Source organism: Furipterus horrens, unplaced genomic scaffold (assembly GCF_987537825.1).
Source record: "Furipterus horrens unplaced genomic scaffold, mFurHor1.1.pri manual_scaffold_2, whole genome shotgun sequence".
NCBI lineage: Eukaryota > Metazoa > Chordata > Mammalia > Chiroptera > Furipteridae > Furipterus > Furipterus horrens.
Genome location: NW_028327172.1, coordinates 3,285,034 through 3,311,589, shown reverse-complemented (window position 1 = coordinate 3,311,589; position 26,556 = coordinate 3,285,034). Strand labels below are relative to the sequence as shown.

General features: G+C 56.7%; 1 protein-coding gene across 2 annotated transcripts in view; it reads right to left on the bottom strand.

The window, feature by feature from the left end:
• CPT1A (carnitine palmitoyltransferase 1A) overlaps positions 1-23,991 on the bottom strand; it is a 49,901-nt gene extending 25,910 nt beyond the window's left edge. The window contains exons 1-4 of one of the 2 annotated variants that reach the window (XM_090257420.1): positions 23,729-23,991; positions 5,083-5,236; positions 3,164-3,303; positions 851-1,022 (exon numbers count right to left, since the gene is read on the bottom strand). In XM_090257420.1, the coding sequence (XP_090113546.1) occupies positions 851-1,022; positions 3,164-3,303; positions 5,083-5,223 (453 nt within the window). In that variant the 5' untranslated portion in view covers positions 5,224-5,236; positions 23,729-23,991. Of the gene's footprint in view, positions 1-850; positions 1,023-3,163; positions 3,304-5,082; positions 5,237-20,732; positions 20,772-23,728 lie in introns of those variants that run through there. The other variant, XM_090257409.1, reaches the window with a different exon arrangement.
• Positions 23,992-26,556: the final 2,565 nt, after the last annotated feature.

Genomic DNA, 26,556 nt, shown 5'->3' with positions numbered 1-26,556 from the left:
TTAGAAAAGTCCCAGAGGCCCTGGCCGAGCAGCTCAGCGGGTTAGAGCATTGTCGCGATGCGCCGAGGTGGTGGGTTCGATCCCCGGTCAGGGCATGTACAAGCATCAGCCCATGATGCATCAATAAGGGGAACAGCAGGTGGGTGCTTCACTCTTACTCTCTCTCTTTAAAAAAATCAAATAAAAAAAATGTTTTTAAAGCTACAAAGAAGGGAACAGGCAGCACTTGTACTTCACGGATGTGCAGGAGAACCGAGCTAATGGACATTAACATAAATGTTCAGAATGCACAAACATCACTCGATAAAAACGGCCTTTGGGCCAAACTCAGGAGCCATGGAGAATGAATGCTCTCTAGCAATTAGAGGTCAGCTCCCAAGTCACCGAGGGCCAAGGAAGAGAAGGTCCTCCGCGGCTCTTCCCTTAAGAAGTGAAAGCCGCCCCCATGACACTCCAGGCCCAGGGAGCTGGGCCAGACCCAGGGGGTCTGAGGACCCTGAAGGCGCCCTGGTCACAGCCCAGCAGACAGGACGGGGCGCACGAGGCCGGGAAATGAGGTGAGAAGATAAAGGGGGCGGAACCTCCTGTCCACGAAATGAGCACGTTCCAGAGACCAACTGTGCAACCTGGGGCCTAGGAGCACAGCAGGAAAGGGGGCCCCGAGGAAACCTTTGGGGAGGCGTTCGGGGGGATGTTAAGTTTGTGTCGCTGGCAGGGGCGCTGGCGCCCCAGGGGTAGACGTAGCTCCAAACGAGGCCCGCAGCGCAGGTGGCTCAGCCGCGAGGTGTCGCCTGTCAAGCACCCCCCCCCCCACCCCCGCCAAAGCGGCTAGAGAAACACGTGCAGTTACCATCCAGACTTTGGTGGCGCGGCTCATCTTGCCGTAGCCGGCGAACATCCAGCCGTGGTAGGACAGCAGCAGCTTCAGGGAGTAGCGCATGGTGAAGATCAGGGCCACCCACAGGCCCGTGCCGAACAGCACGCCGCTGACCACGTTCTTCGTCTGGCTGGACATGTGGCCCCTGCCGCGACGGCGAGACAAGCAGGGAACACGTGAGCGAACAGCGGAGGCCACGGGGAGCGGCTCTGCGAGACGCTGAGCGCCGCGGGCCACGGCGGCCTCCCGCTGACGCTGACGAGACGGCGGGCCTGGGATCGGGAGCCAGGGTCGGGCCCGATGAGAGGGGACCCCCGTCTTAGTGCCACTGTGGAGGCTCCGGCATTTTTCCTCAGGAACCAGCCTGTCTGCTCCCGTGACCCTCAGGAGGAACTAAGGCTAATTTGTGTAACAGGGAGAAATGCACAATGTCCTCCTGGCGCAGGGACGATGACAGAGGTGACACGGGAGGCGGTGGCCTGCCCCCGGGATGACTAAGCCCGGCTGTCCCCTGCTGGCCCTGTCTTATCCCTCACTGTGCGTCTCCAACACGCCTTCGGATGCAGCCGTTACTCACACGAAACCCAGACCGTTTGGCAAAACGATGACCTCCACCGTTTGCAGCAAGAGAGTTTGTTTTTGGTGGAGGCAGGAATGTCTGCCCCGCACACCCCAAGAAACTGCATCAAATGGTCTCTTAAATAACAGAGACAGGGCGTCCTCATTGCTGAGGAAAGGGCTCTATTTTACAGGAAAGCCGAGACCGGAGGGGAAGTGCAGCCATCCCCACATCCGTGCGGTTTTCCTTTCAGTTTCGGCTGGGTAATATTTAAAAAGAAAAACTCCTACGTGTGCTTCAAATTACTAACACAGCTGATGTGCAGCGTGGAGGCAGCTCCAATATTTGGAAATCATCAATGGAGCATTTTATAACACCTAAAGTGGCACAGAAGCACCTCTTCAAGGTCAAATGCGTTTGCTTCCAAACGTATCTTCCTAGAACCTGCCAAGTGTTGAGTTCACGCTGAACTCTGGCCTCTGCTCGAAACCTGTATGGTTTCCCCATTCTCATGGACAAGCGCCCTTGGACGTGCGGCTGGAAGGGCCCCTCTCTAAGATGACCTTCAGATGTCTAAGTGCTACATCACTGAAGGATAAAGACATCCCTGTTTATTTCATTCACAAAAATCATACGGTATTTTAGCAATAACAGATCAATGCCACGTTTAGGATTGTTTACATGTAAACGCAAAGCATGAGCAAGAAAGCTTCTTGTAAAGAACCTGTCCCTCTGGAGGCTGCGGGGATGGACTAACACAGACCACACGGACATCTCCCCCCGCCCCAGGCCCCCACCCTGGAAGACAGTTCCAGATGGCCCCTCACCTGGCCTTTCTAAATTCGGGACAGGGATGGCCCAGTTACCACCGCAGGTTTAGAGGGACAAAGAAACAAATCTTATAAAGATCCAGATTAAAAGGGCTTTAAATAGCCAAGCCTTGTAAATATAACCCAGTGTTAAGAGGCAGCCCGCAGTCGAGAGTAAATTAAAATCTGTGATAAACCCACGCCAGTCTGAACAGCAGGCAGGGACGGCACAACATTCTGGTGGAGCTGGGGGGCGGGGGGCGGGGGCGGGGACCCTGGGGAACTAGGGGATGAAACGAGAGGCGAGGGACTGCAGTGACGGGCGTGAGGAGGGTGACGAGGGCCCTGCCCAGGCCGGCCAGGGCGTCTGGCAGGCGTCCACTGCAGGCACGCGTCCGCCAGCACGATAGGGAGTCTATTCCGGGCCTTCCAGACCCGTACAAAGGCACAAGCCGGCGCTCCCCGGGCGGCCAGAGGCCGTGGGTGACGCAGCTGCACTAGAGCCCCGGGGCTGCTGAGAAAATAATATTTAAACCCCATAACCAGCAAGGTGCTGACTTACGCCAAGGCCCTGAGCTCATCCGTACCCCCAACCCTGCAGACACAGCCCGGGCGCTGCATCTCGTCCCTAAAAGTCTCCGATTCCACCCGCCACTCCTGGCCCGACAAACAGAGCCCGATGGTGGTGTGAGGACGTGGGCACCGTCACTGCTGGGACGGGGCCTGAAGGGGCCAGGGTAGCGGGTCTGAGCCCCGCCCGTCCAGGACCCGGGACGAGAGCAGGCAGGAGACCCAGAGCAAAAGCATCACCCTCAGCCCCGAACAGTCACATCTTTCCACGGAAAAGACAAAAACATCAGCACCCGAAGCAACAGGAGTCACTTCCCAGAGGGCCTGAGAGCGGAAAGGGTTCCTTACGTCGTGTCGAGGGTCTGGTTGATCCTGGCAATGATTCCCAGCGAGGGGTCGACCTTGGCATGCATGGTCGACATCACGCCCACCACCACGATGAGCCAGCTGGAGGGGCTGGCCGGGTACACGCCGGTGATGATGCCATTCTGCAAAGAGACGTGTCGTGAGCCACACCCGCCCCCCTACAGACCCACGTACCCCGGCGAGGGGTGCCGGGAGGGGTCCGGCAGTGGGAGGCGGGTGCCCACAGCAGGTGACCCCGCTGTCGCTACAGAAAATCCCCGCAGCTGCTCACACTCCTGCCCAGCTCCTTCCCTCTCTCGACTTCTGGGCCCAAACGCTCCCTGACGCAGTTTCTCCAAGTGACCCCAGGACATTAGAATCACCGAGAAACTAGTTTAACACAGAGTCCCGAGCTCCACCCAGACTGATGAATGACACCCGTGGGTGAAGGATGTCACTGAGCAAACCAGGAAGTCCTCTCCCCGACCTGCTACCCCTGCGGTACCGGAGACCCCCACTCCAAAACCACCCCATCGCCCGTCCTGCATCGAGATACCCTTCACCCTGACGTATTTACAGGGGACCGCACCCCATGTCGGGAATGTGCTGTAAGGTACTTCAGCCAGACCCTCCCCGCCATCCCCCAAAACACAAAAACTAGCAGGAGGGGGTCAGAGGATAATGAATCAAAACTGGCATCATGGTAACAGCGGTGGAAGCTGGAGATGAGCAGCGTGGTCAGTAGTCCCTTCCTTTTCTGTATGTTTCAAAACTTCCAAGCAAAACAAAGTCTTACTGAAGCCAAATCACTGACAAGAGTGATTTGACCAAGACAATGGATTAAGACGCTTTCCAAGCGCCCTGACCAGCGAGGCCCAGTGGGTCGGGTGAAAGGTCGCTGGTCGGGTGCCCGGCCAGGGGCACATGCCTGGCTTGTGAGCGGGACCCCAGTCCGGGCAGGTGTGAAAGGAGACCGAGCAGCGTTTCCCTCCTTCTCTCTCTCTCCCTCCCCTTTTCTCTAAAAACAAACTTATAAAATCTTTAAAAATTAGCAAATAAAATAAAGAACTCTCAAAGCTTTATTTGAATTTTTTAGAGGATAATTGTGCCCCTACGTGCCATTTCCACTGGGGTTCCCCTTGCCGAGAGGGAAGCGATTTTGAGGAAGGGGTTAGCTGCATTAGAATAAAGGAAGGGTCTAGATAAAGGGGCCTCCTCCTGCCGCTGCTGGGAACCCCCCGCCCCTCCCCCTTCCCCGGGGGGATCCCAGGGTCCCCCTAAGACATCCTTGGGTCACCCGGGGCCCCACGCCGCCTTGCATCACGTATTCTCGCATCTGGTGGTCTTGCCTTCTCAGCGGTACCACAAGGGCTCTAAAATCAGGAGCAACATTTCCACTGGGTTGAAATGAGGGTTGCCCCTCAGTGCCCCAGTTTCTATTTCCCACCACTTGGCACAGCTCGCAGTAAGGCCAGGGGGGCAAACTTCGCTCTCCATGTAGGGGGAGCCCGGCTCCACTTCTGGGGCCCAGCGGGGGTTGGGACCCGGCTGCCGCCCCCTGAGCTCAGGCGCACCTGTCCAGCCAGGTCACCTCCTCTAGCCCCTGGGCCTCTTGCCACCCACTAAAAAAGGGCAACGAGGCTAATAATACCAGCTGTGGGCTTCCGTCCTTACGTTGTCTCTGCTGAGCAGGCCACCCACCCTCCCTGAGCCCCGACTTCCTCATCTGCCCCACAGGGTGCCCCACCAGCCTTCCGGAACTTCTTCCTGAGTTTAGCGAGCCGATGCGTGGGAACGTGTTTCGCGAGCCGTGAGTGCCACAAAAATAAAAATCGTGGGCCAGCTACCACGCTGAGCACTTCAGAAGCACCCAGTGTCGGCGTCCAGGTACCCAGCAGAGATGTGACCCAGCATCTGCAAACCTTGAATCTGATGAACTTCTTCTTCCAGGAATGGAGTCCAGACAGATAGATCTGCTTCAGGGCCTCATGGCTCAGCCGCAGGTCGATCCCGTCCGGAGTGACCGTGAACTGGAAGGCCACAGCCTGGTGAGCTTCTGCCATCGTTAGCGGTCTCCTGGGGAGAGACGGAGAGGCTGGGTCACCGGGGAACGTTTTCCTGGAGGTCAGGAGAACGTTATATAGACGTGTAATTTGTTCTGGATTTAAGTTTTTCTTCCCCATTTAACAGATTCAACGTGTTTCACGAACAGACCCAATTTTGTAGTGACAGGTCGCTCCGCCCCCCGCCTGCCCAGCACTACACAATCGCCGCCTCTGCTCAGGGGCCCTGGGTGACCCGCAGAGTCCAGGAGCGCCAGCCACCCGGAGGTCACCAGTGAGTCCCCAGTGGCCCTGAGCCCTTATCACCAGGTAGGAACACGGACTGACACCAAACACCATGGCCTCTGGAGTACAAGTAGCTGGCGTCTCCAAAACCCACCTTAGGCTCCATGACAACCAGACGGACGGAGCTGGACCTCCCCAGAGGCTGGGACTGAAATCAAACTCCGGCCCCCAACTGCAGGGGGCCACCCCCGAGCACAGCCCCAGGGCCGGCTGCCCCCCAGCAAAGGACAGCACATTCCATCTGAGCTGCTAGGAAGCTACAGCCTGATCTTTGTCCTCATCACCCTGGCTCCTGTCTGCTCCCTTCTCCCCTTCTAGGGTCACGTGGCACCAGGAGCTGCTGTCCCTTCCCTCACGGCCCCCCGCCCCCGCTCCCGCCGGCCCCTCCACAGGGGAGCAGGCGCACCGTCTCCCCGGAACTCTCCACAGAGTGCACGTGGATAAGAAGGCAGCTAGGAGAGGAAAAACCACCACAAACCGTAATAAAAACCTAAGACTGCCTGTCTGTGTTTTTTCCCCACTGCAGCCCACCAAGGGCAGAGGTGAGGCTCATCCCAAAAATGTCCAGTGACAGAGGCCACACCAGCCGGACCGTCAGCCACTGGAGCAAACGGCACCACAAGCAGGCCAACGTTCATTCACTGGTTCATCCCACCAGTACAGGGTCTGTCGACTGCCTCCTACGTGCCCGCTGTAGGGGAACCGGGATGCTGGCAGAAAAGGTCCCCTCGGCCTCAGACAGGGAGGCAGAAAGATGGGGGTGGGGCACTGCAGGGGACCTACCAGGTGACACTGATGCCCAGAAGCCCGAGGGCAGGCCTTTCGGGCCCAAAGGCAAGACCTGTGCAAGGACTCACAGTAGAGGTCAAGGGCAGGGTGGCTGAGGTCAAGGGCAGGGCAGCTGGGATCAGGCACAGGATGGCTGGGGACAGGGCTGATGGCGTAAGGTCAAGGTGGGTGGCTGGGGTCAAGGGCAGGCAGCTACCCTCAGAGAGGAAGGCCCGAGACAGACAGCCGTGGCAGGCAGCTGGGGTTTGTGCTAAGGGCGAAAGAAGGGCTCTAAAGCGGGGGTATCTGTTACTGTTCTGTTCTAAGAAGAACCACTCTGGCTACCAGAGGGGGCGGGGGATGGGCCGAGGAAGCAGCTGCAGGGGTTCCAGAAGACAGTGGCCCAAAGCCGCAACAGTGGGGACAGGGGCTGGCCCTCCCCAGACCGGCCTCAGAGGCACTGCGTCCGGGGCTTCAGGTCGGAGCCTCCTGCCCTGACAGGGGGGCGTCTCAGTGTGGGAGGGCGGCGGGGGGCCGGCCCCGCCACATTCGAGCCCTTGCTCAGGTCTGCCTTGGGCCTGAGAGGCCTGCCTTCCGGCTCATTCTTCACCTCTGATGTCACCAGGGGCAGAGGGAGAGGCTGGGCTGGACACACCCGGGAACACCAGGACGCGGAACCTGAGCAGTTCTGCCGGGAGGATTTGAAAACAAACAAACAGCAAACAAACGGTATGAACTCAGCTTAGTGCCATCTGCAAGCATTCCAGAACGTTCGCCGACTATGTCGCAGGCCTGGCGCGCGCTGCTGGAGCCTGGCTGAGTGCGAGGGAACAGACCCGGCGTGAGAAAGCGGCACGCTCTCGAAGCAGAGGCTTGCTACGGGTCACGTGGAATACGGGAGATGGCACCCAGGCCAACGGCGCTGGGTGTATTTCTCGCAAAGAATCCAGGGGGCTGTGAGATTCTCCCAGAGCCTCCCGCTAGCTCTGCCCCTCCCCCACCCTTCATCAAAGCCTTCAGGGGGACCCAAGGCAGGATTCTGCGCAGCTGAGTCCCAGCAATGAAGTTATGTGACCGGCCATCCTTACAATGATGTATGTGATCTCTCGAGAACAGGAAGGGGCTATCAGAGGCAGTCGATGAAATATAAACATAGCGTGTGTAGCCATTTCCATCCGAAGTTACGTGTGGACATTTGCTCAGGAATCTCACCGTCGCTGGGCAGAGGCAGAGAGGCCGAGACCCCCGCCATCTCCCTGGCCTTGCCAGAACTCTGAACCTAACTAAGGGTTTGCTCATTTGATCGGTTCAGCCTAAACACTAAACGCAGGAGTCCTAAATATCGCCGGAATGGGGACAACTTGTTTCTCTCGGTTTGCGGTGGCCAAGGTGGCTGCGCTGAGTTGGCCGCTCCCTCCTCGAGCCCTGAGCAGGGATCAGTGAGCCGGCCGAAGGGCCTGAGAAGCTCAGCCCAGAAAACATTCTGCTCCAAGAAAGAAGCCGCACACAAGGCCACACAGCGTGTGATTCCATTCTTTTGAAATGCCCAGAACAAGCAAACCTACAGAGACAGGAGGCAGAGTAGTGGTCGCCTAGGGCTGGAGGGGACAGTCACAGGAAGTGCTTCTTTGTGGGGTGACAAAATTGTTTTCCAAAAATAGCTGTGGGCATGGCCACATGCACCTGTGACTATACTAAAAACCACGAACACATCCTCTCTAGATGGGGGGAGCAGATGGCTGCAAATTATACTGCGATAAAGCTGGTGTAAAATAAAAATCCAGCCCTGGCTGGTGTGGCTCAGTGGACTGAGTGCTGGCCTGTGAATCAAAGGGCCGCCGGTTCTATTCCCAGTCAGGGCACAGGCCTGGGTTGAGGGCCGGGTCACCAGTTGGATACACAGGAGAGGCCACCACACATGGATGTTTCTCTCCCTCTTTCTCCGTCCCTTCCCCCTCTCTCGAAAACTGGATAAATAAAATCTATTAAAAAAAATCCATTGCTTCATGAGCCCTAAGTGTTAAGCACCTAAACCTTCTCTCCCAAAATACATAATCCAGGTGGGCGTTAGGCGCTCCTCTGTCCCCTCCTGTGTCCACCCCAGTGCCCCTCTTACCGCGAGGCATTAAGGGGACGGCTAACTTGGTTTTAGGTGTCATTCCATATCGCGGTTACCTGCAGACTGTGGCTGCTACCTTTTAGCCACACACATGGAAAGATTGACTAATGCAATTTTATCTTTTATCATGTCTGGGATTTGCTGCAAAATCACTGGGGGTGGGTGGCATGGACGGACGGAGGTAGGGGATGGAGGGACAGAGGTACGACTGGCCGGGGGCGAGAACCGGTGGCCAGATGGGGGTCCATCCTGCTGGTCTCTTCTGTGTGTTTCTGATCCTCTCTAATAATTTTCTAAAACCGATTCAGTGAAAGACAACACCTGTCCAGAGCCGTCATTGCTCCGTCTCACACCTGGAGAGTCCTTTTGAAAGCGCCCGGGGGCCCACCTTCTGGGAAGCTCACGCACCTCAGTCGCCAGCCACACAGGTCTGCTGGGCTGCAGCCCCTGCGACCGTCCACAGTGTCCGAGGTGTGGACACACCTGCTCGACTCACCCAACTAACCACCCCCGGTTTAGCGGCACGCGGGGAAGCGTGAGGCTGCCTGTCGGGGGTACTGAGCCCCGTGCCGCACCGCACCCTCACAAGCCAGGACTCCCCCTGCTGCACCGACCACAGGGCACGCACCCGGCTCTGCCTGGATTTGGGTGCAGTACTGCCCTGCGTCTCCCGCCTCCCAGTCCTGCAACAGCCACAGGGTGCCCGTGACAGCTGCCACCGTTTCCCAAAGGCTGACCCGCAGCCCCGTGGAATAAGCCCAGACCCAGGTCCCTGGGCCAGAGGTCCCAATGTCCCCACAATGAGGGACCTTTTCTTTAAATGGAAATGACAGCAAAGGTCAGAGTGTAAAGCCATTCACCCCGCTCCCGCCTCCCCTGGACCCTAAAGAATGAGGGCTCTCAGACCGGTCTGAAAACCGCTGGGGCCAGAATTAGAACGTGCCCTGCTTTGACCAACAGCCCCTGGCCAGCTGACAGCCACCCTGTCCCTCTGGGTGGGACACCTGCTGAGATCAATCCGTTCAGCAGCCTCCCAGCGCCGGGAGCTGAACCAGGACGGGGCCCCCAGAGGCGCCCTCCCCACAGCGGGCTGATCGCCTGCCCTGTAACCAAACCTGGGCCAGGTGAGGCCCCTGGGGAGGGCGGGTCCCGCTCCCAAGGAGGCAAGCAGTTAATCGTTTGTGGACAGTGAGGGATGACGAGGACCTTGATGGTATTGCAGGACGGCGCCTGTCTCTGCGTGTTAAGTTACGCACGCTTCCTGCAGCCACAGAGGAAGACAGTACCGCCTGCGCACCCCTCCCGCAGCGAACGGACGCTGGCACTCGCCACGCTGGCCCGAGGCTGCTGTCTCTGCTCCCGTCCCCGCCGGCCTCCCCGGAGTCCCCGCCACACGTGCCCGGCCAGGGCTGTCCGCGCAGCGGGAACCCCCACCCGCTGTGAGAGGAAGGGCTCCGGGGCCAGCTGGCAGGCCCGGCCTGGGTCTGGATCTGGGCCACCGATGCTGGACGGCTTCTCCTCTGTGTCCCTCCAGCCTCCCAGGAGGGCAGCAAGGGGCCCAGCATGGCACCGAGGGCCAGGTGAGTCGTCCCCTCCCACCCCACCCCCGGTCCTGGGACTGCTCCGGGCCCCTCTGTCCCCACAGGCCCTGCCCGGGGTTTTCACGGCTACGTGTGCACCCAAGGCTCAGAGTCTCCAGCGAGTCCCCACAGACGCCGAAACGCATCATCTGAGAACGAGTCTCGCCATCCTCGCCCCCGCTTCTCTTACCATGACAGTGCCGCTGCCGGCCGAGCCCGGGCCCCGCCCTTCCTCCTCCCTGCCTGGCACTGTCTGCCTGGGCGGAGAGAGGTGGCCTCCCTGGGGACAGAGCTACACAGCACAACTGCTGGGACCCTCCTGCACAGACCGCGCACCTGCGCCCGAGTTCTCAGACGGCCCCAGGGGAGAACCCCTGTACTGGCAAGGAAAGCAAAGGAGGCCCTGACCGCGTAGCGCGGTTGGTTGGAGCATCGCCCCCTATACGCCAAGGTTGTAGGTTCAATCCCCGGTCAGGGCACATACAAGATGAACCAGTGAACGCATCAATCAGTGGGGCAACAAATCAAAAGGTAAAAAAAGAAAGGAAGGCAGAGAAGAGAGGGGGAAAGAAAGGTCACAAAGAAGAAATGGGAAGAGAAAACAGAAACGGAGAAAAGAAAGCACCCCCTTTTCCCGATCAGTCACGGGCCCTCAAGTGCACATGCACAGCCCTGGAGGAAACGGTGCTGCTCCCCGGGGCCTGGCTGGGTGCCGGGGAAGGCCTCCGGGACTGGTCTGGACGTAAGGCCCCCTCTGCCCGGCCACGTGCCGCAGGCGGTGCTCCTCTACTTTCCTGCTGTCCAGAAATCACTTCTGGCGGCGGCAGGTGGACCCCACCCGACAGTGAGCTGGCGCAGACCTCCTGGCCTGGGGCACACGTGGGGCCGAAGCCCCCGGGCAGAGTGTGGGAACCCAGTGACCATCATGGAGGCCACTGGGGAGATTCTCCCAGGTCGGCACCGAGCACTTCAGCGCCTCTCACGAAGCTGCTCTCAGAAAAACTCCAAGGTCCAGAATAAGACGCTCCGAGGGAGAACAAGGACCTGTTTACCACAATTTTTAAAAACCCACATCTTTGCCCCGGCAGGGCAGCTCCATTGGTTAGAGCATCGTCCCGATACGCCAAGGCTGCGGGTTCCGTCCCTGGTCAGGGCACAGACAGGAGGGAACCACTGATGCATAACTGAGTGGAACAGCAATCCCATGTCTCTCTCTCTCTCTCTCTCTTCCCTGCTCCTTCCCTGCCTCCCTTCCACTCTAAAAATCAGTTTTAAAAACCCCACATCTCTGTGCTGTTTCAGGGCTGTTCCCTACACCTCCCACGCCCATTCTCCAGGGCAGCCCACCAGGCCCATCCACTGGCCACAACGCCCGGCCTCTGTTCTCGGCCCCTCCCCACCTTCTTGCTTCACACCTGCCGGGAGCTCCTCTTCCACCAGGGCCGGCTCCCGTCAGCCTCGGACTGGTGGGCAGAAAACTGGCCAGGCACGTCACCCACACGGACACGTCCAAACCTCCTCCAGGGTTCCGGGAAAGCAGCCTCACCGGTGAGTCGGTCACAGTTCCCCCACGGGGCAGGTCACGTTGGGAGACTCACGCCCCAGGCATGTAACTTCCTTTTTAATGATTCGTTTTTTATGGGTTTGAGAGAGAGAAATATGGATTTGTTCTTCCACTGACTGATTCCTGCATGTGTCCTGACCAGGAATGGGACCCGCCACCTTGGCTCATTGGGGCGACGCTCTAACCAACTGAGCGGACCAGCCAGGGCCAGGCATGTAACATTTCAGTAAAAGGTTTCTTTTTTTTTTTTGAAGTTCAGTTGTTGTTTCTCCACTTGCTAAAAGGGGCAGAGAACTTCTCTGGAACACTACAAGATGTATTCTTTTAAAATTTTTAAAAAATTTTATTGATTTGAGAGAGAGGAAAGGAGAAAGAGAGAGAGAAGAGGGTTTATCTTTGCCTCAGCAGGCCCTGCCCATTGTTCCTGTGCCTCTAAGCTAACACCCTTTGAACTAAGCCTAACCACCCTCAGGAGAGCCCGCAATCTAGTTAACAATGGTCTCAGGTGCCCGTGTTCCTCTGGCGCAGAGGAAGCCACGGCCCAGGGCCCCAGGGCCCCAGCCCTGTAATCTGACCCCCTCCTTGGCTTTCTCCCCCACCCCCCCTCTTAATCTCAGACGCTAAGAGAAGCTGGGGAAGGAATTATGTTCTCGGTAGCATCTGCGATCCCCGCCCCACCCCCCCACCCCCGAGTGTGTCTTCAGATCGGTTCAAACACACTCGTAAAAACTCTCCACAGGTCTGGCAGTTCCTTACGTTGACAGAACCCACGTTCCCGAAACACAAGAATTCTGCCTGTGACATTTAACGGTGTCGCCAGCAAATGACTGTCACTTGTAAATGATTCTTTAAGTCCCTCAACATCCATTACAAGCTGCTCCAGGACACACATGCATCCTTGTTTAATTCCGAGTCAAACCACGGGGCCCCCAGACAGTTCCCCAACACCAAGCATCACAGGACGTCCCTGGGACAGCTCACTAGGTTTCAGTCAGACTGCCGTCCCTGGGGGCACTGCCCAGCGCCGCCCCTAAACCCCGGCCGGTCCGCCAGTCTGTGCCGGGTTTCTCAGCTGCTTCCCCTTTCTCCTGCTGCCCACAGTCGATTCCTTTTCACCTAAAACCTTTCACCTCGGAGGGCAGCCGCCTACAAATCTTAACACGGGCCTGTAATTAAAACGCCAAAGGGTGGGTCTGTGTCCAGCCCGGAAAAGAGCAGGCCCTGCGGCGGACAGAGGCGAGGCTGACAGAGGCGAGGCTGTCCTCACCCCAGGTCCTGGACGGGGAGCTGGGTAAGGAAAAGAGGTAAAAGGTTATCAGAACGCAAAGTGTGAGGCCAGATTTCAAAGCACAGGCAGGCGGAGGAGGTGCGGGGCACACCGCTGTGACATAAAACAATGACACTTGCCACGTGACAACGGCAGGCTGCCAAAAACACAGTCTTTATAGTAATAAAAGCATAAAAATACGTGTGGTCAGAAGTCTTCCAACACGGCCTTGAAAATCGACACAGAAGGAGAGCGGTAAGCGGCAGGTGGGCAGGCACGCGGGCGGGTCGGAAAGGCACGCAGGCTTTGTGCCGTTCACAATGAAGACACGAGACATTCTTTCTTCCAAACTCTGGCAGATGCCGGACAATGAAATCCCAGGTCACCTGCATTATTCTCTTTGAGTCCCACTAGAAACTTAGGAAGTGGGTACTTAAAAAAAAAGTTACTTATTGATTTTGTTCCACTTACTAATGCATCATTGGTTGATTCTTATATACGTCCTGACCAGAGACTGAACCCACACCCTTGGCGTATCAGGACGATGCTCTAAGTCACTGAGCGACCCGGCCAGGGCTGAAGTGGGCACTACTGTTCTCTCCATTTGCTGATGAGAAGACCAAGGCCTGCCTGTCAAGAAACTTGCCCAAGGTTACGGCTGGCAAACAGCAGAGCTCGGGTCCAACTCCAAACCTCACGGGCTTACCTACCAAGTGAAGTGTTAAGTATGCCATGTAAGAAAATCCCAGCCCTGGCTGGTGTGGCTCAGTGGGTTGAGCGCGGGCCTGAAAACTGAAAGGTCGCCGGTTCGATTCCCAGTCAGGGCACAGGCCTGGGTTGCGGGCCAGGTCCCCAGTTGGGGGAAAACTGATTAATGTTTCTCTCACATATTGATGTTTCTCTCCCTCTCTTTCTCCCTTCCTCTCTCTCTAAAAATAAATAAAAATCTAAAAAAAAAAAAAAAAAATTCCACTGTAGGTTTCGAAAGTTACAACACATACGAAATTAGGTCACCCTGTTGGAATGAAAACGATGATTGCAGCCGGCAGTAAAACTACAGTAACTACAAACACGGCAGTGCCAACTCTAAAATTACTCGCACGCTCGTCTTCCCACTAGAATTGCACAATTCCGCGCCACGCGGAGCCGGCCAGCGTCTGGGAACGGCCAGCTGACAGCAGGCCCATCTCCCACAGCAGCAAACAACGGCGCTGGAAATCCTCTCCGAGAGGGTGACCCCCAGGAGGTGACGGCGTAAGCCCGAGGCAGGGGCCCTCCAGGAGCACAGCCCGGTCTGCACCTGCACCCGCACCTGCACCCAGGACAGAGCCCGAGGCTGGATGACATCTGGGCCACTGCCCCTGGCAAAACTCCTGAGAGGAGACACTGACGGGGAGAATCTGTAGCATCACCTTTCCTGGAGGGCGGAGCAGTTACCACCAGTCCCTCCGCCACCATCTTCCCTCTGGTGACCAATGCCCGGGAGGGCTCTGTCCTGCGGCGGGGCCCTCCGGGACAGGTTCCCACGTGCGGAAGCCACGCCCCTGCCACGCCGCCTGACGACCGAGGTGGCACCCAGGCAGGCCTCCGCAGGGCTCCCCAAAGCGCTTCAAGGAAAGTTCCAGGAAGGCTCTGGAAGGGCATCTCCGGCCCTGGGACTTCTCTGACACCTGCACCTGCAGCCAAGGTTCAGGACTCTCCTCGGGTCCGCTCCTTAGTGCTCAGGGCTCCTGCTACGACGCTGCTGATTAGCGCGAGAAGTCAGGTGGCGCACAGGCGAGCCCAAACAGGCAGAGGAAAAGGAAGAGCTCCTCTCCAGTCACGCGTGGGCGCGAGCTCCCTGTGCACCCGCGAGCCACGCCGTCCCCCGCGTGCAGACGGGACGCTCTGGGGCTGCGCTCGGTGTTTTCTCACTAAGTGTGGACACAAGCGTGCACGTTGCTCTTCGCCTTAGAAGGAAGACCCCCTGGGCGCTCCTGGGAGAGCTGCCTGTCCGAGGAGGTGCAGGAGCTTCCATTTACGAGAGGCGGTACCCTGAGTTCCCCACTGAGCATCCAACAGCTGCGTTATTTAAACTAGTCAGACTGCTGATTTCTCGCAGAGAAGTATCTAAGTATCTCCTAATAAACCATTTGCATTCACAGGGTAAATGTGCTGAGTCAAGCCACGCTGTAAAGGGAATTCTGAATCATACTTTTCTTTGGCTCTCGAAAAACAAAGCGTTTCTGCCTACTGAGATCCTATAAAAATAAAGCAAATTCAAAGTTAAGTCTATACTGCCCCCCATCAACAAGTAATGTGCTGGGCAAGCAGACAAACAGAGAAATTAGGTCTTCACGAGAACTGGGGCGGGCCATTGAGGGTCACATTTTTGTAAAGAAAGCATGATGTGCTGACAAGCCCCGGACCTGTACTATCTATCCAAGTGCTTTTCCCTGGATGCACACACGGGACCTGCCTGCCCACGTGGGCACAATTTCGTCAGCATGACAGCGGGGAGAGGCGTGCACCCGCCCAGAGATCCCACAGCCCCTCCTCCTACCGGGATGCTGTTGTCACAGATGTTTCCAAAACCACAGGGGCTCCCCCGTATTTCTCACGCACTCTTCACCTTTGCTCCCAGAAATACAACCCGACTTGTCAAACCGCACATTCCAACGTGGGGACTGCAGAAACCGCCTGCCTCCTCGGCACTGCCCGCGAGGACCTGCAGTCATCCCACTCCCTCCAAACTATTCTCGCGTCGGGCCTCTTACTAGACCCTCATAAAAGCCACTTCCCAAACGAGGAAAGGAAAACCCGGCAATGCACACGGTGGATTCAGCATCCTGTCCAGTGGCCATGGGGGTGGGGGGGTGCCTGCCCCCGTGGTCTGGGAAGCATTGGGTACAGAAAGGCAGACAGGCTTTGGAGCACACAGATCTCACTCAGTTGTGTGTGTGTGTGTGTGTGTGTGTCCTGAGAAAATGCCACTGCCTTTCCTAAGATCTGTTTCCTGGCATTCTGAAGTACCGATGCTCCTTGACTTAAGGATGCTGCTACATCCCAATAAGCCCATTGTGAGTTGAAAATAGCATAAGTCAACAACGCATTTAATGCTGCAAAACTACAGAACACCAGAGCTCAGCCCAGCCTACTTTCAACATGCCCAGAACAATATCCAAAAAACGCTGCCCACACAGCGCACTGCTGAGTATGGGCTGTTGACCCCGACCCTCGTCATCACGTGGCCAACCAGGAGCTGTGGGTCACAGCCCAGCCCAGCCCAGCCCAGCTCAGGAGAAAGTCTTGCGAGCCCAGGAAAAGATCAAAATTTAAAATATGAAGTACAGCTTCAACTGAATGCATATCGCTTTCACACCATGGGAAAGTCAAAAAATCGTAAATCAACTGTCGTGAGCCAGGACTGCCAGCCCATGTAATAACTGCGACACCTCACACCCGTTCAAACAGAGCAAGTGCCAGGCCCAGGCCCTTGTTAGGTCTTTGCTCCTCCCACCCCAGCTGCAGAGCACGCTGAGAAAGAGCCCTCCAAGGAGGTGGGCTTCCGGGTGGCTTTGTGTTCTTCCTCTTTCACTCCAGGGTCCGAGACCTCGGCTGTCTGGGACTGGACATTGGCCTTTCTGCAGCATGGCTGTCTATTTTCAGCATAACTTAGAGTACTTCACATCAAGGTGTGCTTGAAGAAGTAGAAAGAGCCCTGGCTGGTGTGGCTCAGTGGATTGAGCACCGGCCTGTGAACCAGAGGGTTGCTGGTTCGATTCCCAGTCAGGGCACAGGCCTGGGTTGTGGGCCAGGTCCCCAGCTGGGGGAGCATGAGAGGCCACCACACGTTGATGTTCCTCTCCCTCTCTGCCTCCATTCCCCTCTCTCTAAAATCTTTATACAAAAAAAAGAATTATTTCATAAAAAACAAAGTTTGGGTTAGAGCACATGACAATTTCTTAAAGGCCAGGTTATTTTGTGTTTGTTTTTATATTTTTTATTTTACTTAATCTTCACTCGAGGATACTTCATACTGATTTTAGAGACAGAAGGGGAGAGAGAGAGAAACACCGATGTGAGAGAGAAACATGGATCAGCTGCCTCTCCATGTGTGGCCTGACAGGGGATCGAACCCTCAACCTTTCGGTATACAGGACCATACTCCAACCAGCTGGGCAACCTGGCCAGGGCTTGTGGTTGCTTTTAATACAAACATGTATTACTTTTTTTTAAAGTATATTTTATTGATTATATTGTTACAATAGTTCTGTATTACTTTTTTAATGAGGGTCTAAGGATTCTAAAGAGAGGGAGTTAACCCCTACCTTGAACCCCCGGAAACTGAAAGCCACTGTCCTCGCAGAGCTAACATAACATGACACATTGTGGGATGCTGTGTGTGTGTTGGGGATCCAGAGCCATGGGACCCCACAGGAAGCCAAGACTGGTGGGTCACTCACCCCTTGATGTGTGGGAAGTGAGAGGGCTTGCTGGTCTCCAGCCTGGACGACCCTGACCACAGTAATCGGGTCAAGCAAGGTGCACAGTTAGGAGGTGCCTTCCTCTCAACCTTTTGTGTCCCAGAGAACCCCCACCACATTAGGGGGTCGTAGCAATCCAGGAGAGCAAGGGTGCTCAAACATTCTGTAATTTGTTCCACAAATACCTGAATGCTACTCTGACTCATGGAAATGGGGAGGAAGGCAAGGTTAGGAGCCATTTAGGAAGCGGCAGATGAGGCTTAGGAGCCAGTCAAGAAGAACCCTGGATGACCCTCAGGTCCCTGAAATGGGGGGTGAACCACCCCATGAATAACATGGAAGATTCTCTTCCTTATTACCCTAAAGAACTCGATGTTCAATAACTAGTCAATAATTCATTGGAAGGAGGGCAGAAGCCACCCTGTTTTCCAGCCCTCAGGTGGCAATTACCGGGCCATGCAGCAGGGAGGGACAGCTTCTTTGCAGCTCTCTTCCAAGAACAGCCCAGGACATAAAAATGACTAGCGTGAACGATAAGGTGGACGTTACGTAAAATGGAGGCTCCCAGCCACCCAAAAAGGTCGAGTTGGCCTCAGGCCAGGGCCTGCTGGGAGTCCAACCTCCACCGACTATTTGCTTGGAGTAGAATGTGAAGTTCACAGATCACACCAGAACACTATTTGTGTTAAGTAACTGTTTCAAAAGCACGCCCTGTACAGCCTAGCCTCTTTCTACAATCATCTGAGAAACTGTTAACCCCGGTGTCTCCTGGAGAGGGAACGCGAGCGCGGGAGGAGGCCAACTATGTGTCCCCATGTGCTCCCTGTCCCCCCACACCCTGTGCTTGTCTTCTCTGAAACAGAAAGGTTCTTGCAGGGAAAGCTCAGGCTTGGCTCAAGCCTCTCAACGAAAGCAGAGGCCTCGGTAAAGTATGAGATTATCTCTGAAACGCACTTTAAACATACTAGCTTAGAGAACAATTTCATTCTTAAAAGCACCACTTCTTCCGGAATGCAAGTCCAGGCCCCGACCAGCCAGAGAACTCTGGCCTGCCAATAATAACCATGCAGAGTGACTAAACATTTTTTCCAACAAAGGAAGAAAAAAAGGCTCCCGATCAAAGTGCAGAACCAACTCCGGGTCGGAGAAGGAGTGCGTTTCCGCCTGCCACCTTCCCACCGCCTTTGGCGTTCAGGCTGCGCCTAATTGCCCGCTTGGAGCTCGTCTCCTAAGGCTCGGCCAGCAACTGCACCCAAAGCGCCCCGCCCCCCCGGCCCCGCCGCGGGAGTCACGTGACGGCTGAGAAAAGTAGGGGAAAGGTTAACGCGAGCCCCGCCCCCGGGCTGGCGCGCCCCGGGCGCTCAGATCCTGTTCCACCCGCCGCGCCTCAAGAAACCTTCCGGAGCTTACTGGCGCGAGTCCCCAGCGCTGCCACCAAGGCGACAGCGAGCGTAACGCAGCGCCTCTTCGTGGGAAGGCCAAGTCCTGCGTGGCCAGCCGTGGGGACAGTTAAGAGCCTGATGACATCCCACACCGGAAACTCGGCACAGCGCACCCCGCGATCCGGGAGTGCGTCGGGAAGGGGCTCGCTGCAACGCACCAGGAATCATTAATTAACGGTGTTTCTATGAATGGGCACGCAGGGCCAGGGTTGCATAAGCGCAGGCTCTCGCCCGAGGACTCCCGGGCGGCCAACGCTTGACCGCTTGGTGACCAGTGGACCCGGTCGAGGCCAAGGGCGGCAGCGACGCCAGGTTCCTTCCCTTCGCCTCCCGGTTAGGCCGTTTGTGTTCAGTACACACTGGGAAGGTTATTTTGGCCTGTGCACGTTGCCCATTTCTGCTACTCCGACACAAAGCATGCGCACTCCTAAAGATGGCCCGGCTTTCTGTGTGATTCAAACAGCTGTTCAGATGGAGATCAGCGTGCAAGGTCAAGTGTAGCCTCGCTGCGTGGGAAGGAAGCCGGGTATTTGCTAGTGAAAAGAGCTCCCTCCAAAAGCGATATTCATTTCCAATCAGACACTCCCTCGCCTCCACCAATGGCATTATCAGCGTGAATGTCCTCATACCTGAACCACACTCGCTCCCTGCAAGTCATCTTAAGTGACTCGGGAGGGCGATGCTTGCTGGCAGAAATAAAAGACCAGTGAACTCGGCCATATTTTATTCACTGGGTTTGTGGTTTATAAGGAAATAAGCATGCTTGAATATCTGGAATGACCAGAAACCGGACGCCTGTGCAAGAAAATGGTGTAACAAAATACAAGTTTCAAAAGGTTAAACTGATTTTCACTTTATTCGGTAATGTACAAAGTTACCAGTTTCCTACAAAAACCTGCCCTTGGACATTTTAATACTACATGGAGCGCAGAGGGACGGAAAACCTGTCCTGAGTTGGGAATATTAATTCTCTTCTGTATTCAAGCTGGCGATTTGGGATTTTCTGCTGTCGGTATTAAAAATAAAAAAAGATCAGCCGTCATGTTTGTTCCCTCCGTCTTTAAGGAAAGCCAACCACCATTGACATTATAAAGACACTGACCCAAAGCCTCTCGACCAAAACGGGAGAAACCAGCCGCCGGCTCGCGTAAGGAGCGGGGGTTAGGGGCTCGCCCGAGTCAGGCTGGCAGGCTAGGGCGGTCCTGGCCACGTGACGGTCCCCAATCCCCGGCGCAGGAGCTCCCGGGTCCCGCGCGACCTTGGGCAGGTTCTTCGCACCCACCTACCCTGGACCCCGCGTGGCAGGGGGGAGGGCGGGGCACTGGCAGGCGAGGACCCAGGCCCCGCGCCCTGACGCCGGCCGCCGCGGGCGCTGAGACCGCGTCTGCAGTGCCCATGCCCAGAGTACCCGCGCCAAGGGCGTGTCCCGACGGCTGCAGTGCGGGGGAGGGCTCCGGGGGGAGGGGGGACCGAGCGTCCCCCGGCTCCTGCCTGGGACTGTCGGACCCCAGGCCGAATGCACCCCGTAGCGTGCGGCTGGGTGATGAGGAGGAAGAAAGCCGGCGGCCCAAGTGGCCCCGGGCCGCAGGCGTCCTGCCCAGCCCGGAAAACCAAGCATCCCTCCATCCGTTCCTGCCCTGTACCTGCCGGCGGGTCGGCCGACGCTCGGGCGGACCCCGGACTCATCCCGCTCCTGGGACGCGGCGCTGAGGTGGGGCGGGGAAGGAAGAGCATCCCCGCCGCCGCTGCAGGGGAGCCGCCCGCGTGCAGGCCGGCCCCGGGGAGGACCCCAGACCCAACCCCCTGCGGGGGCTGCAGGGTCCCTATCCCGCTCCGGTCTCGGGTTCTCTACTGACCCCACCGTCCGAGAGGAATACTGGGGGTTCCCCTCCGCGCCCCGGCTCCGGCGGCGGCCCCCTGCCCTGACCCTGGGTCCGGGCCGCGGCACTTCCCGCCGCAGCCCGTAGGGCGGCGCCCGCCGGCCCTCCCAGAGGCGTGCGGCTCCGGCCCGGCCTTACCGAGTCCGCGGACGGAGGCGCGCGGCGGCGGCGGCGGCGGCAGCGAAGTGAGCGAGCGAGGATCCGGCGCCGGGGGCTGGAGGGCCGCGGGCGAGGCGGGGAGCTCCGACGCCGGCCGCCGCGGATTGGCTGAGGCGCGCGCGGGCGGGCACTCCCGCCGCCCGGCGGGCCGGGGGTGGGGCCTGGACGGGGCCGGGCGTCGGGAGGGGCGGGGCGTCCCCAGGAGCGCGCCAGGTAAGGAAACTGAGGCTCCCCCGGGTTCACCACCTCGGCCTTCACTAGCGTGGGGCCTAGGGCGAGATTCCGCGCCCCGCGAGCCTCAGTTTACTCATCTGAAAAATGGGCCAACTCATTGGGGTCGTACCCATAAAAGCGCTTAGCAGGGCGCCCAGCTTGTGCTCACCCATTAGAGGCATCGCCCTGCGTAATCCTCAGGGCATCTCTATAAAGAGCTGACCCCAGCCGGGAAGGGGGTGCTGGTGAGGATCACTACGGTGCCCACGATCACGCGACTAAGAAGATGGGTCCGACATTGGCCCCAGGCTGACTCCCGGGCCCATGCCCCAAACTGGACCTTATACCCCGAGGGACAGAAGATGCCACCCGGAGGCAGTGTGGCTCGAGGGCCCAACACGCTAACGGGAATTCCGGTGACCTAAGACCCCCTCCTCATCTAACTGGGATAAAAACACCTCCCTGCGGGGCTTCGCTAAGGTTTCACAAACTAATTATACAGGCGCCTAAAGCGTAGTCGATTCCAGGAGAGAAATAGCTGGAGGTGGTGACCGAGTGACCGAGAGACTGCTGCGGGAGACTGAGCTCCGGAGAGGGGCCTGGAGTGGAAACCGCGCACCGGGCGGATCCCTGGGGTCTAGGCCGAGAGCGGCCGCCGCGGGTGGGGGAGCTCGGGAAGAGCGCGCGCGGGGGGCAGGGGTGCGGGGTGACTGGGGAAAAGCGCGCTTCCCGCCAGGTGAGCCCCGCCCCCATCTTGGCCCGCAATGTCCCCCAGGCCCCAACGGGCGGTCTCGCATACAGCAGGTGCTTCATAAAGGCACCAGTTTTGTGAACCAAGTCCCGGCTCTCCTAAAGGTCAGTCTCCTTTTGGTTATGAAAAACCTCCGCTTGCTCTATGTAGGGCTGCTTTATTTGGTCTTTACGGCAGGAGGGCTTGGAAGAGAAAATGAAAGTCCTCTGCAGTCCCCGCCCCCACCCCCGCCACGGCCGCCGTGAACTGTCCAGACGTTTCAACCAAGTCACTCAGAGGATATGCGCTGTTTGTAAAACTTTCGTTTTCGCTTGGCCTCTGTCGTGGACAGAGTTCCTGTGGAGGATGCGTGATGACCTGCGCCTTTCATAGGATTTAACTGGACGCAGGGACATTGAGCGCCCCCCGCCCCGCCCTTGGATGGGGTAGTGAGCTGCCTGTTTCTCTCTGTAAATGCCTAGCAGTGAAGCAACCAGGTCAATGGGCAAGCACGCGAGACATTTTGGTGACATTTTGGTGCCACTGGCTGAGCTGCCCTCCGGCAAAGCTTACTGCCACCCCCACCTGTGGGAGTGCCCTTGTCTGCAGGAGGCCACCCGGCAAGGGCAGTCATTATCCCCTTGGTTAATCTTTGCCAGTCCTAAACGTGGGGGTAGATCTCTCTTCTGCTTTAATTTGCATTTCTTAGGCCCTGGCCCGGTCTGTCATTTGGTTCCAACGTCCCCATAGCCAAGGTTTCAGGTTCCATACCCGGCGGGGGCACACAGCCAATGAGTGCGTGAGTAGGTGGGACTGTAAGTCAATGTTTCTCTCACTTTTACTCCCTTCCTCTCTCTCTAAAATCAATCAATCAATAATAATAATGAAAAACTCATTAAGATATTGTTTATCAAATCATTTTAAAAAAATAAACATTTTGCATTTCTTTGCAGTTAGAAGTTGGCCCCGACCCCTCAGATTTTGCCGCCCAAGAAGGCAGGTGACTGGGCCAGAGCACACCTGCCCCACGCGGCTGCCCCGCACCTGCCCTGGGCGCTCCAGGGCCGCCTGCGTGCCTCTCCCAGCACCTGGGCCTCCTTGGCTCGTGCTTCGGAAGCTGGACTGCCACCCTCTTGTCAAATGCCTTTCCTTCCTGTCCCTGGAAACCCCGCTGCCTGCAGGTCCCGTCCCAAGGTCATGTTCTGCCTCACTCTGTGCTTAGTCACGCGCCCAGCTGGGATTGGCCCGGAGCCCAGTCTGTTCCCGGGGTGCTTCGGCCGGCCGCGCCGCGATCCCGTTCCCCTCCCTGCGCGCCGCCTCATTGCCACCTGCAGACCAGGCAGGGCAGGGGCAGGGGCCTCGGTGGGTCAGAGCGCCAGGCACCACGCTCACCTGCGCCCCAGTGGCCCAGTGCAGGGGCGGCGGCCACTCTAGCCGCCCCCTGGACGCGCCATCGCCCTCTGCTGCTTGGCAGCCTGGGACTGCAGGTTCCTGGGCGGCTGGCGTGGCGCAGACCAGGAACTAGGCCCCTGGGAGCTCTGAGCCCGGTCCCATCTGAGCTGAGTTCCCTCAGGACCCAAAAATATCCCCAAGTCAGAAACTAGAAAAATCTTTCTTAAGTACCCCCCCCATACACACACAAATTCTTCCCCAGTTTGAAACCAACATATTTTAGCAGCTGCCTATTATGGCTCTAAGGAAATATTTTTTTTAAAAATTTAAAATGCATGTAATGTTTTTATTATCACTAAGAGACTTCCCCTTCTTTAATCTAAATACATATTTGTATGGGAAAATTTAAGCATATAAAAAATTAATGAGCATAGGATAATAAAGCCCTGTATAACCAAAACTCAGGTTCAACAGTAATCAAGCTAGGGCCAAGGTGTTTATTTGTGCCCCTTGCCTCCCCACCCCACCCCCAATTTCTTTAAAGCAAACCCAGAAATCCTACGGTTTTGGTCCACTAGTTCTTGAGTACGAATCTCTCAAAGACAAGGATTATTTTTTAAAAGCAACAGCATTGTCTAACCTGAGGCGGAGGGAGAATGTAACAGAAACCCTGCAGAGGCCTCTCGGCCTGCCAAGAGCCCAGCTGAGCCTTCTCTCGTGCCAACCTCTTTCTTGCTGGCAGCTCCCAGCAGGTTCTGATCCAGAAGTGTGAGACGTTTTGGAACACCGCTGCCACGTCCCATAGGAAACAGTTCTGTAACCTCAGAGTTCTGCGCTTCGCTCCCCTCCCCGTGGCTTGGAGTCCTTCTGAACTTGAACCTTGAATCCCTGTAGGCGGTGAGTCAATAGTGGCTGTTGCACGTCAGGCTGGTGATAATATTTGCTAATAACATTTGCCCAGCCAGCACCCGTGGGGTTTGGTGAGGACGCATGGGGGAATACAGGTGCAAGCAAACCGCACAAAGCCAGTGACAGGGACTCACAGCCACGAGGAAAATGTACTCTTAATGGGATAGGTTTGCTCTCTGATCCAGTAATCCTACTCCTGGGTACACGCGGGAGAGAAATGAGAGCTCACGACCACGCAAAGACTCGTACAGGGATGTTTCCAGAAGATTCACGCAGACGGACAAAATTCCAGAAACAACCCAACGGCAGGGAATGGATAAAGAAATGGTCGTTTCTCTGCACAGTGTAACAGTAATAAGCAGCAAGACAGGCCACGTGGATGGATCTTGCCGATCGTATGTTAAGCGAAAGACAGCCAACCAACACCCAGACAGTGCATATGCTGCGTGTTAGTGCGGGAAGCGATGCACGTGTGACGGCGGCAGTGGCCCCTGGCTGAGCGCCCGTGAAGGGGCCCGCCGGGCGCCCGGGGGTGGCCCTGCATGGAGCTACCCACTTAAGATCACTCAGGGACCCTGGCTGCTGTGGCTCAGTGGATTGAGCATCGGCCTGCGAGCCAAGGGTCGCTGGTTCAATTCCCAGTCAGGGCACATGACTAGGTTGCACGTCAGGTCCCAGTTGGGGGCGCGAGTGAGAGGGAACCACACAGTCATGTTTCTTTCCCTCTCTTTCTCCTTTCCCGTCTCTCTAAAAATTAAAAAACAAATAAATTATTAAAAAAAAAACCATTGGCCACGTTTTAAAAAAAAAAAGATTATTCAGGGGATGCCCTTTGCCACTTGTATGTCAGGCCTCAAGTTTTAAAATGAAAAACAATTGAGAGCTGAATGGAGCGGGGACTGCTAGGGGCAAGGGTGAAGCCATCTGGGCACCTAGGAAGTGAGGAGGAGGTGATAAAGCTGGGATCACCTGGGGGGACAGCTCAGTTAGCAGGAGGGGAACAATAGAGGCCAGCTGCCAGGCCCCCCTGAACCCGCCCACCCCGCTAGTGCAGGGCAGAGGCAGGGAGAGTGTCCCAAGCCTGGGAGGTGGCCAGACCTTGGGCAGGAGTGGGAAAGGAGGGCTGTGCGCTCCACTCCCTCTCCCCGTCCTTCTCCTCACTCTTTCCCCCTCCAGGGCAGGGATGCCTCGTGGTTTCTTCTGCACCTTGCAGCAGCCACCACCCCAAAGGGGTATGTTAGAGACCAGGAAGGTAGTCGGATGTTTACCCTCCTCTGGAGGCATCTGGCAGCCAGATCAGTGCCCAGAGTGTGCACACCTGGCCACCTGTCCCATCTGCCGCTGGCCAGCTGCGTGGGTGCGCCTTGCTCCCTTGCCTTGGCCTCAGGTTCCTCACTTTAAAAAATGAGGATACAGCTGGTTGTTGGAGGCCACAGACTTTCTGTCCTGGACCCCAATTTGTCCATGACCTTGCAGAGAAGGCTGTGGCACTGTAAACGCTGCTGTGACTTACCCGACTGGCCACGTTCTGGCACCATGCCAAGGCCGGGCTGGTTCCTGCGGCCCCTGCTCAGACCCCTACAGCTATTTGGAGCTTGAAGAAACTAGTCAGCGGTGCTCAAACTGGTAGCTTCAGACGGATAAGGAAGCTCTGCCGCACGGGCCGCTGGCCACAGAGGGAGCCGCGCTCGGGCTGCTGGGCTGGCGAGATCGCAGGGAAGCGTGGCGTCCTCGGCTGTGATGCCGGAGACCCGTCTCCAGCATCTGGTTCTATCTGCTCTAGTATTTGAGTGTTCTCGGACCATGAGTGATCAGAATGGTGCTTGAATTTTAAAAAAAGACATGTCCAAAAAATAAAAATAAAAACATCAAGGTTCTTGGACTAGGAGATTAATGAACAACTTTTCGCCACTGTTTTTCATTTATTTGGAGAAGCAGTAACTCTAGTTGCTTAAGGTTGTGAACTCCAGAGTCAGAAGGCTGGAGTTCAAATCCTGACTCTGTCACTGACCAGGCAAGTGAGCTCACCCTCTCTGTGCCTCGGTTTCCTCGCCTGTGAAATGGGAGAGTGATAGAAGCTGCCTTGGAGAGTCTTCAGGAGGATCACAGGAGTAGCTTCTGGGAAGTGGTCAGAACCTTCCCAAATACACAGGAGGCTCCACATAAGCAGCAGCTAGGATTATGGTTTTTCCTCTGTGGAGCCCAGGGGCTTTTTAAAATTTTTTATTGACTGATTTTAGAGAGAGAGGAAGGAGGAGAGAGAGAAACATTGATGTGTTGTCCTATGCATCCATGCATTCACTGGGTGACCCCTGTATGCGCCCGACCAGGGATCGAACCCGCGACTTGGGCATATCGGGACAACGCTTTATGGAGCCCATGTTTTAAAAGCTTTTGTCTGCTAACAGTAAAATTCAATGAAAGAATCACTTATTTCCCTGTTCCTTAATCAGAAACAGGAGCACATCTGCCAGGCGGAGCTCATTCCTCCAACTGATTCCTCCCTCAGGGCAGGGACTACCCAGACCCCACCGAACGCCAGCCCAGAGCAAACACGTT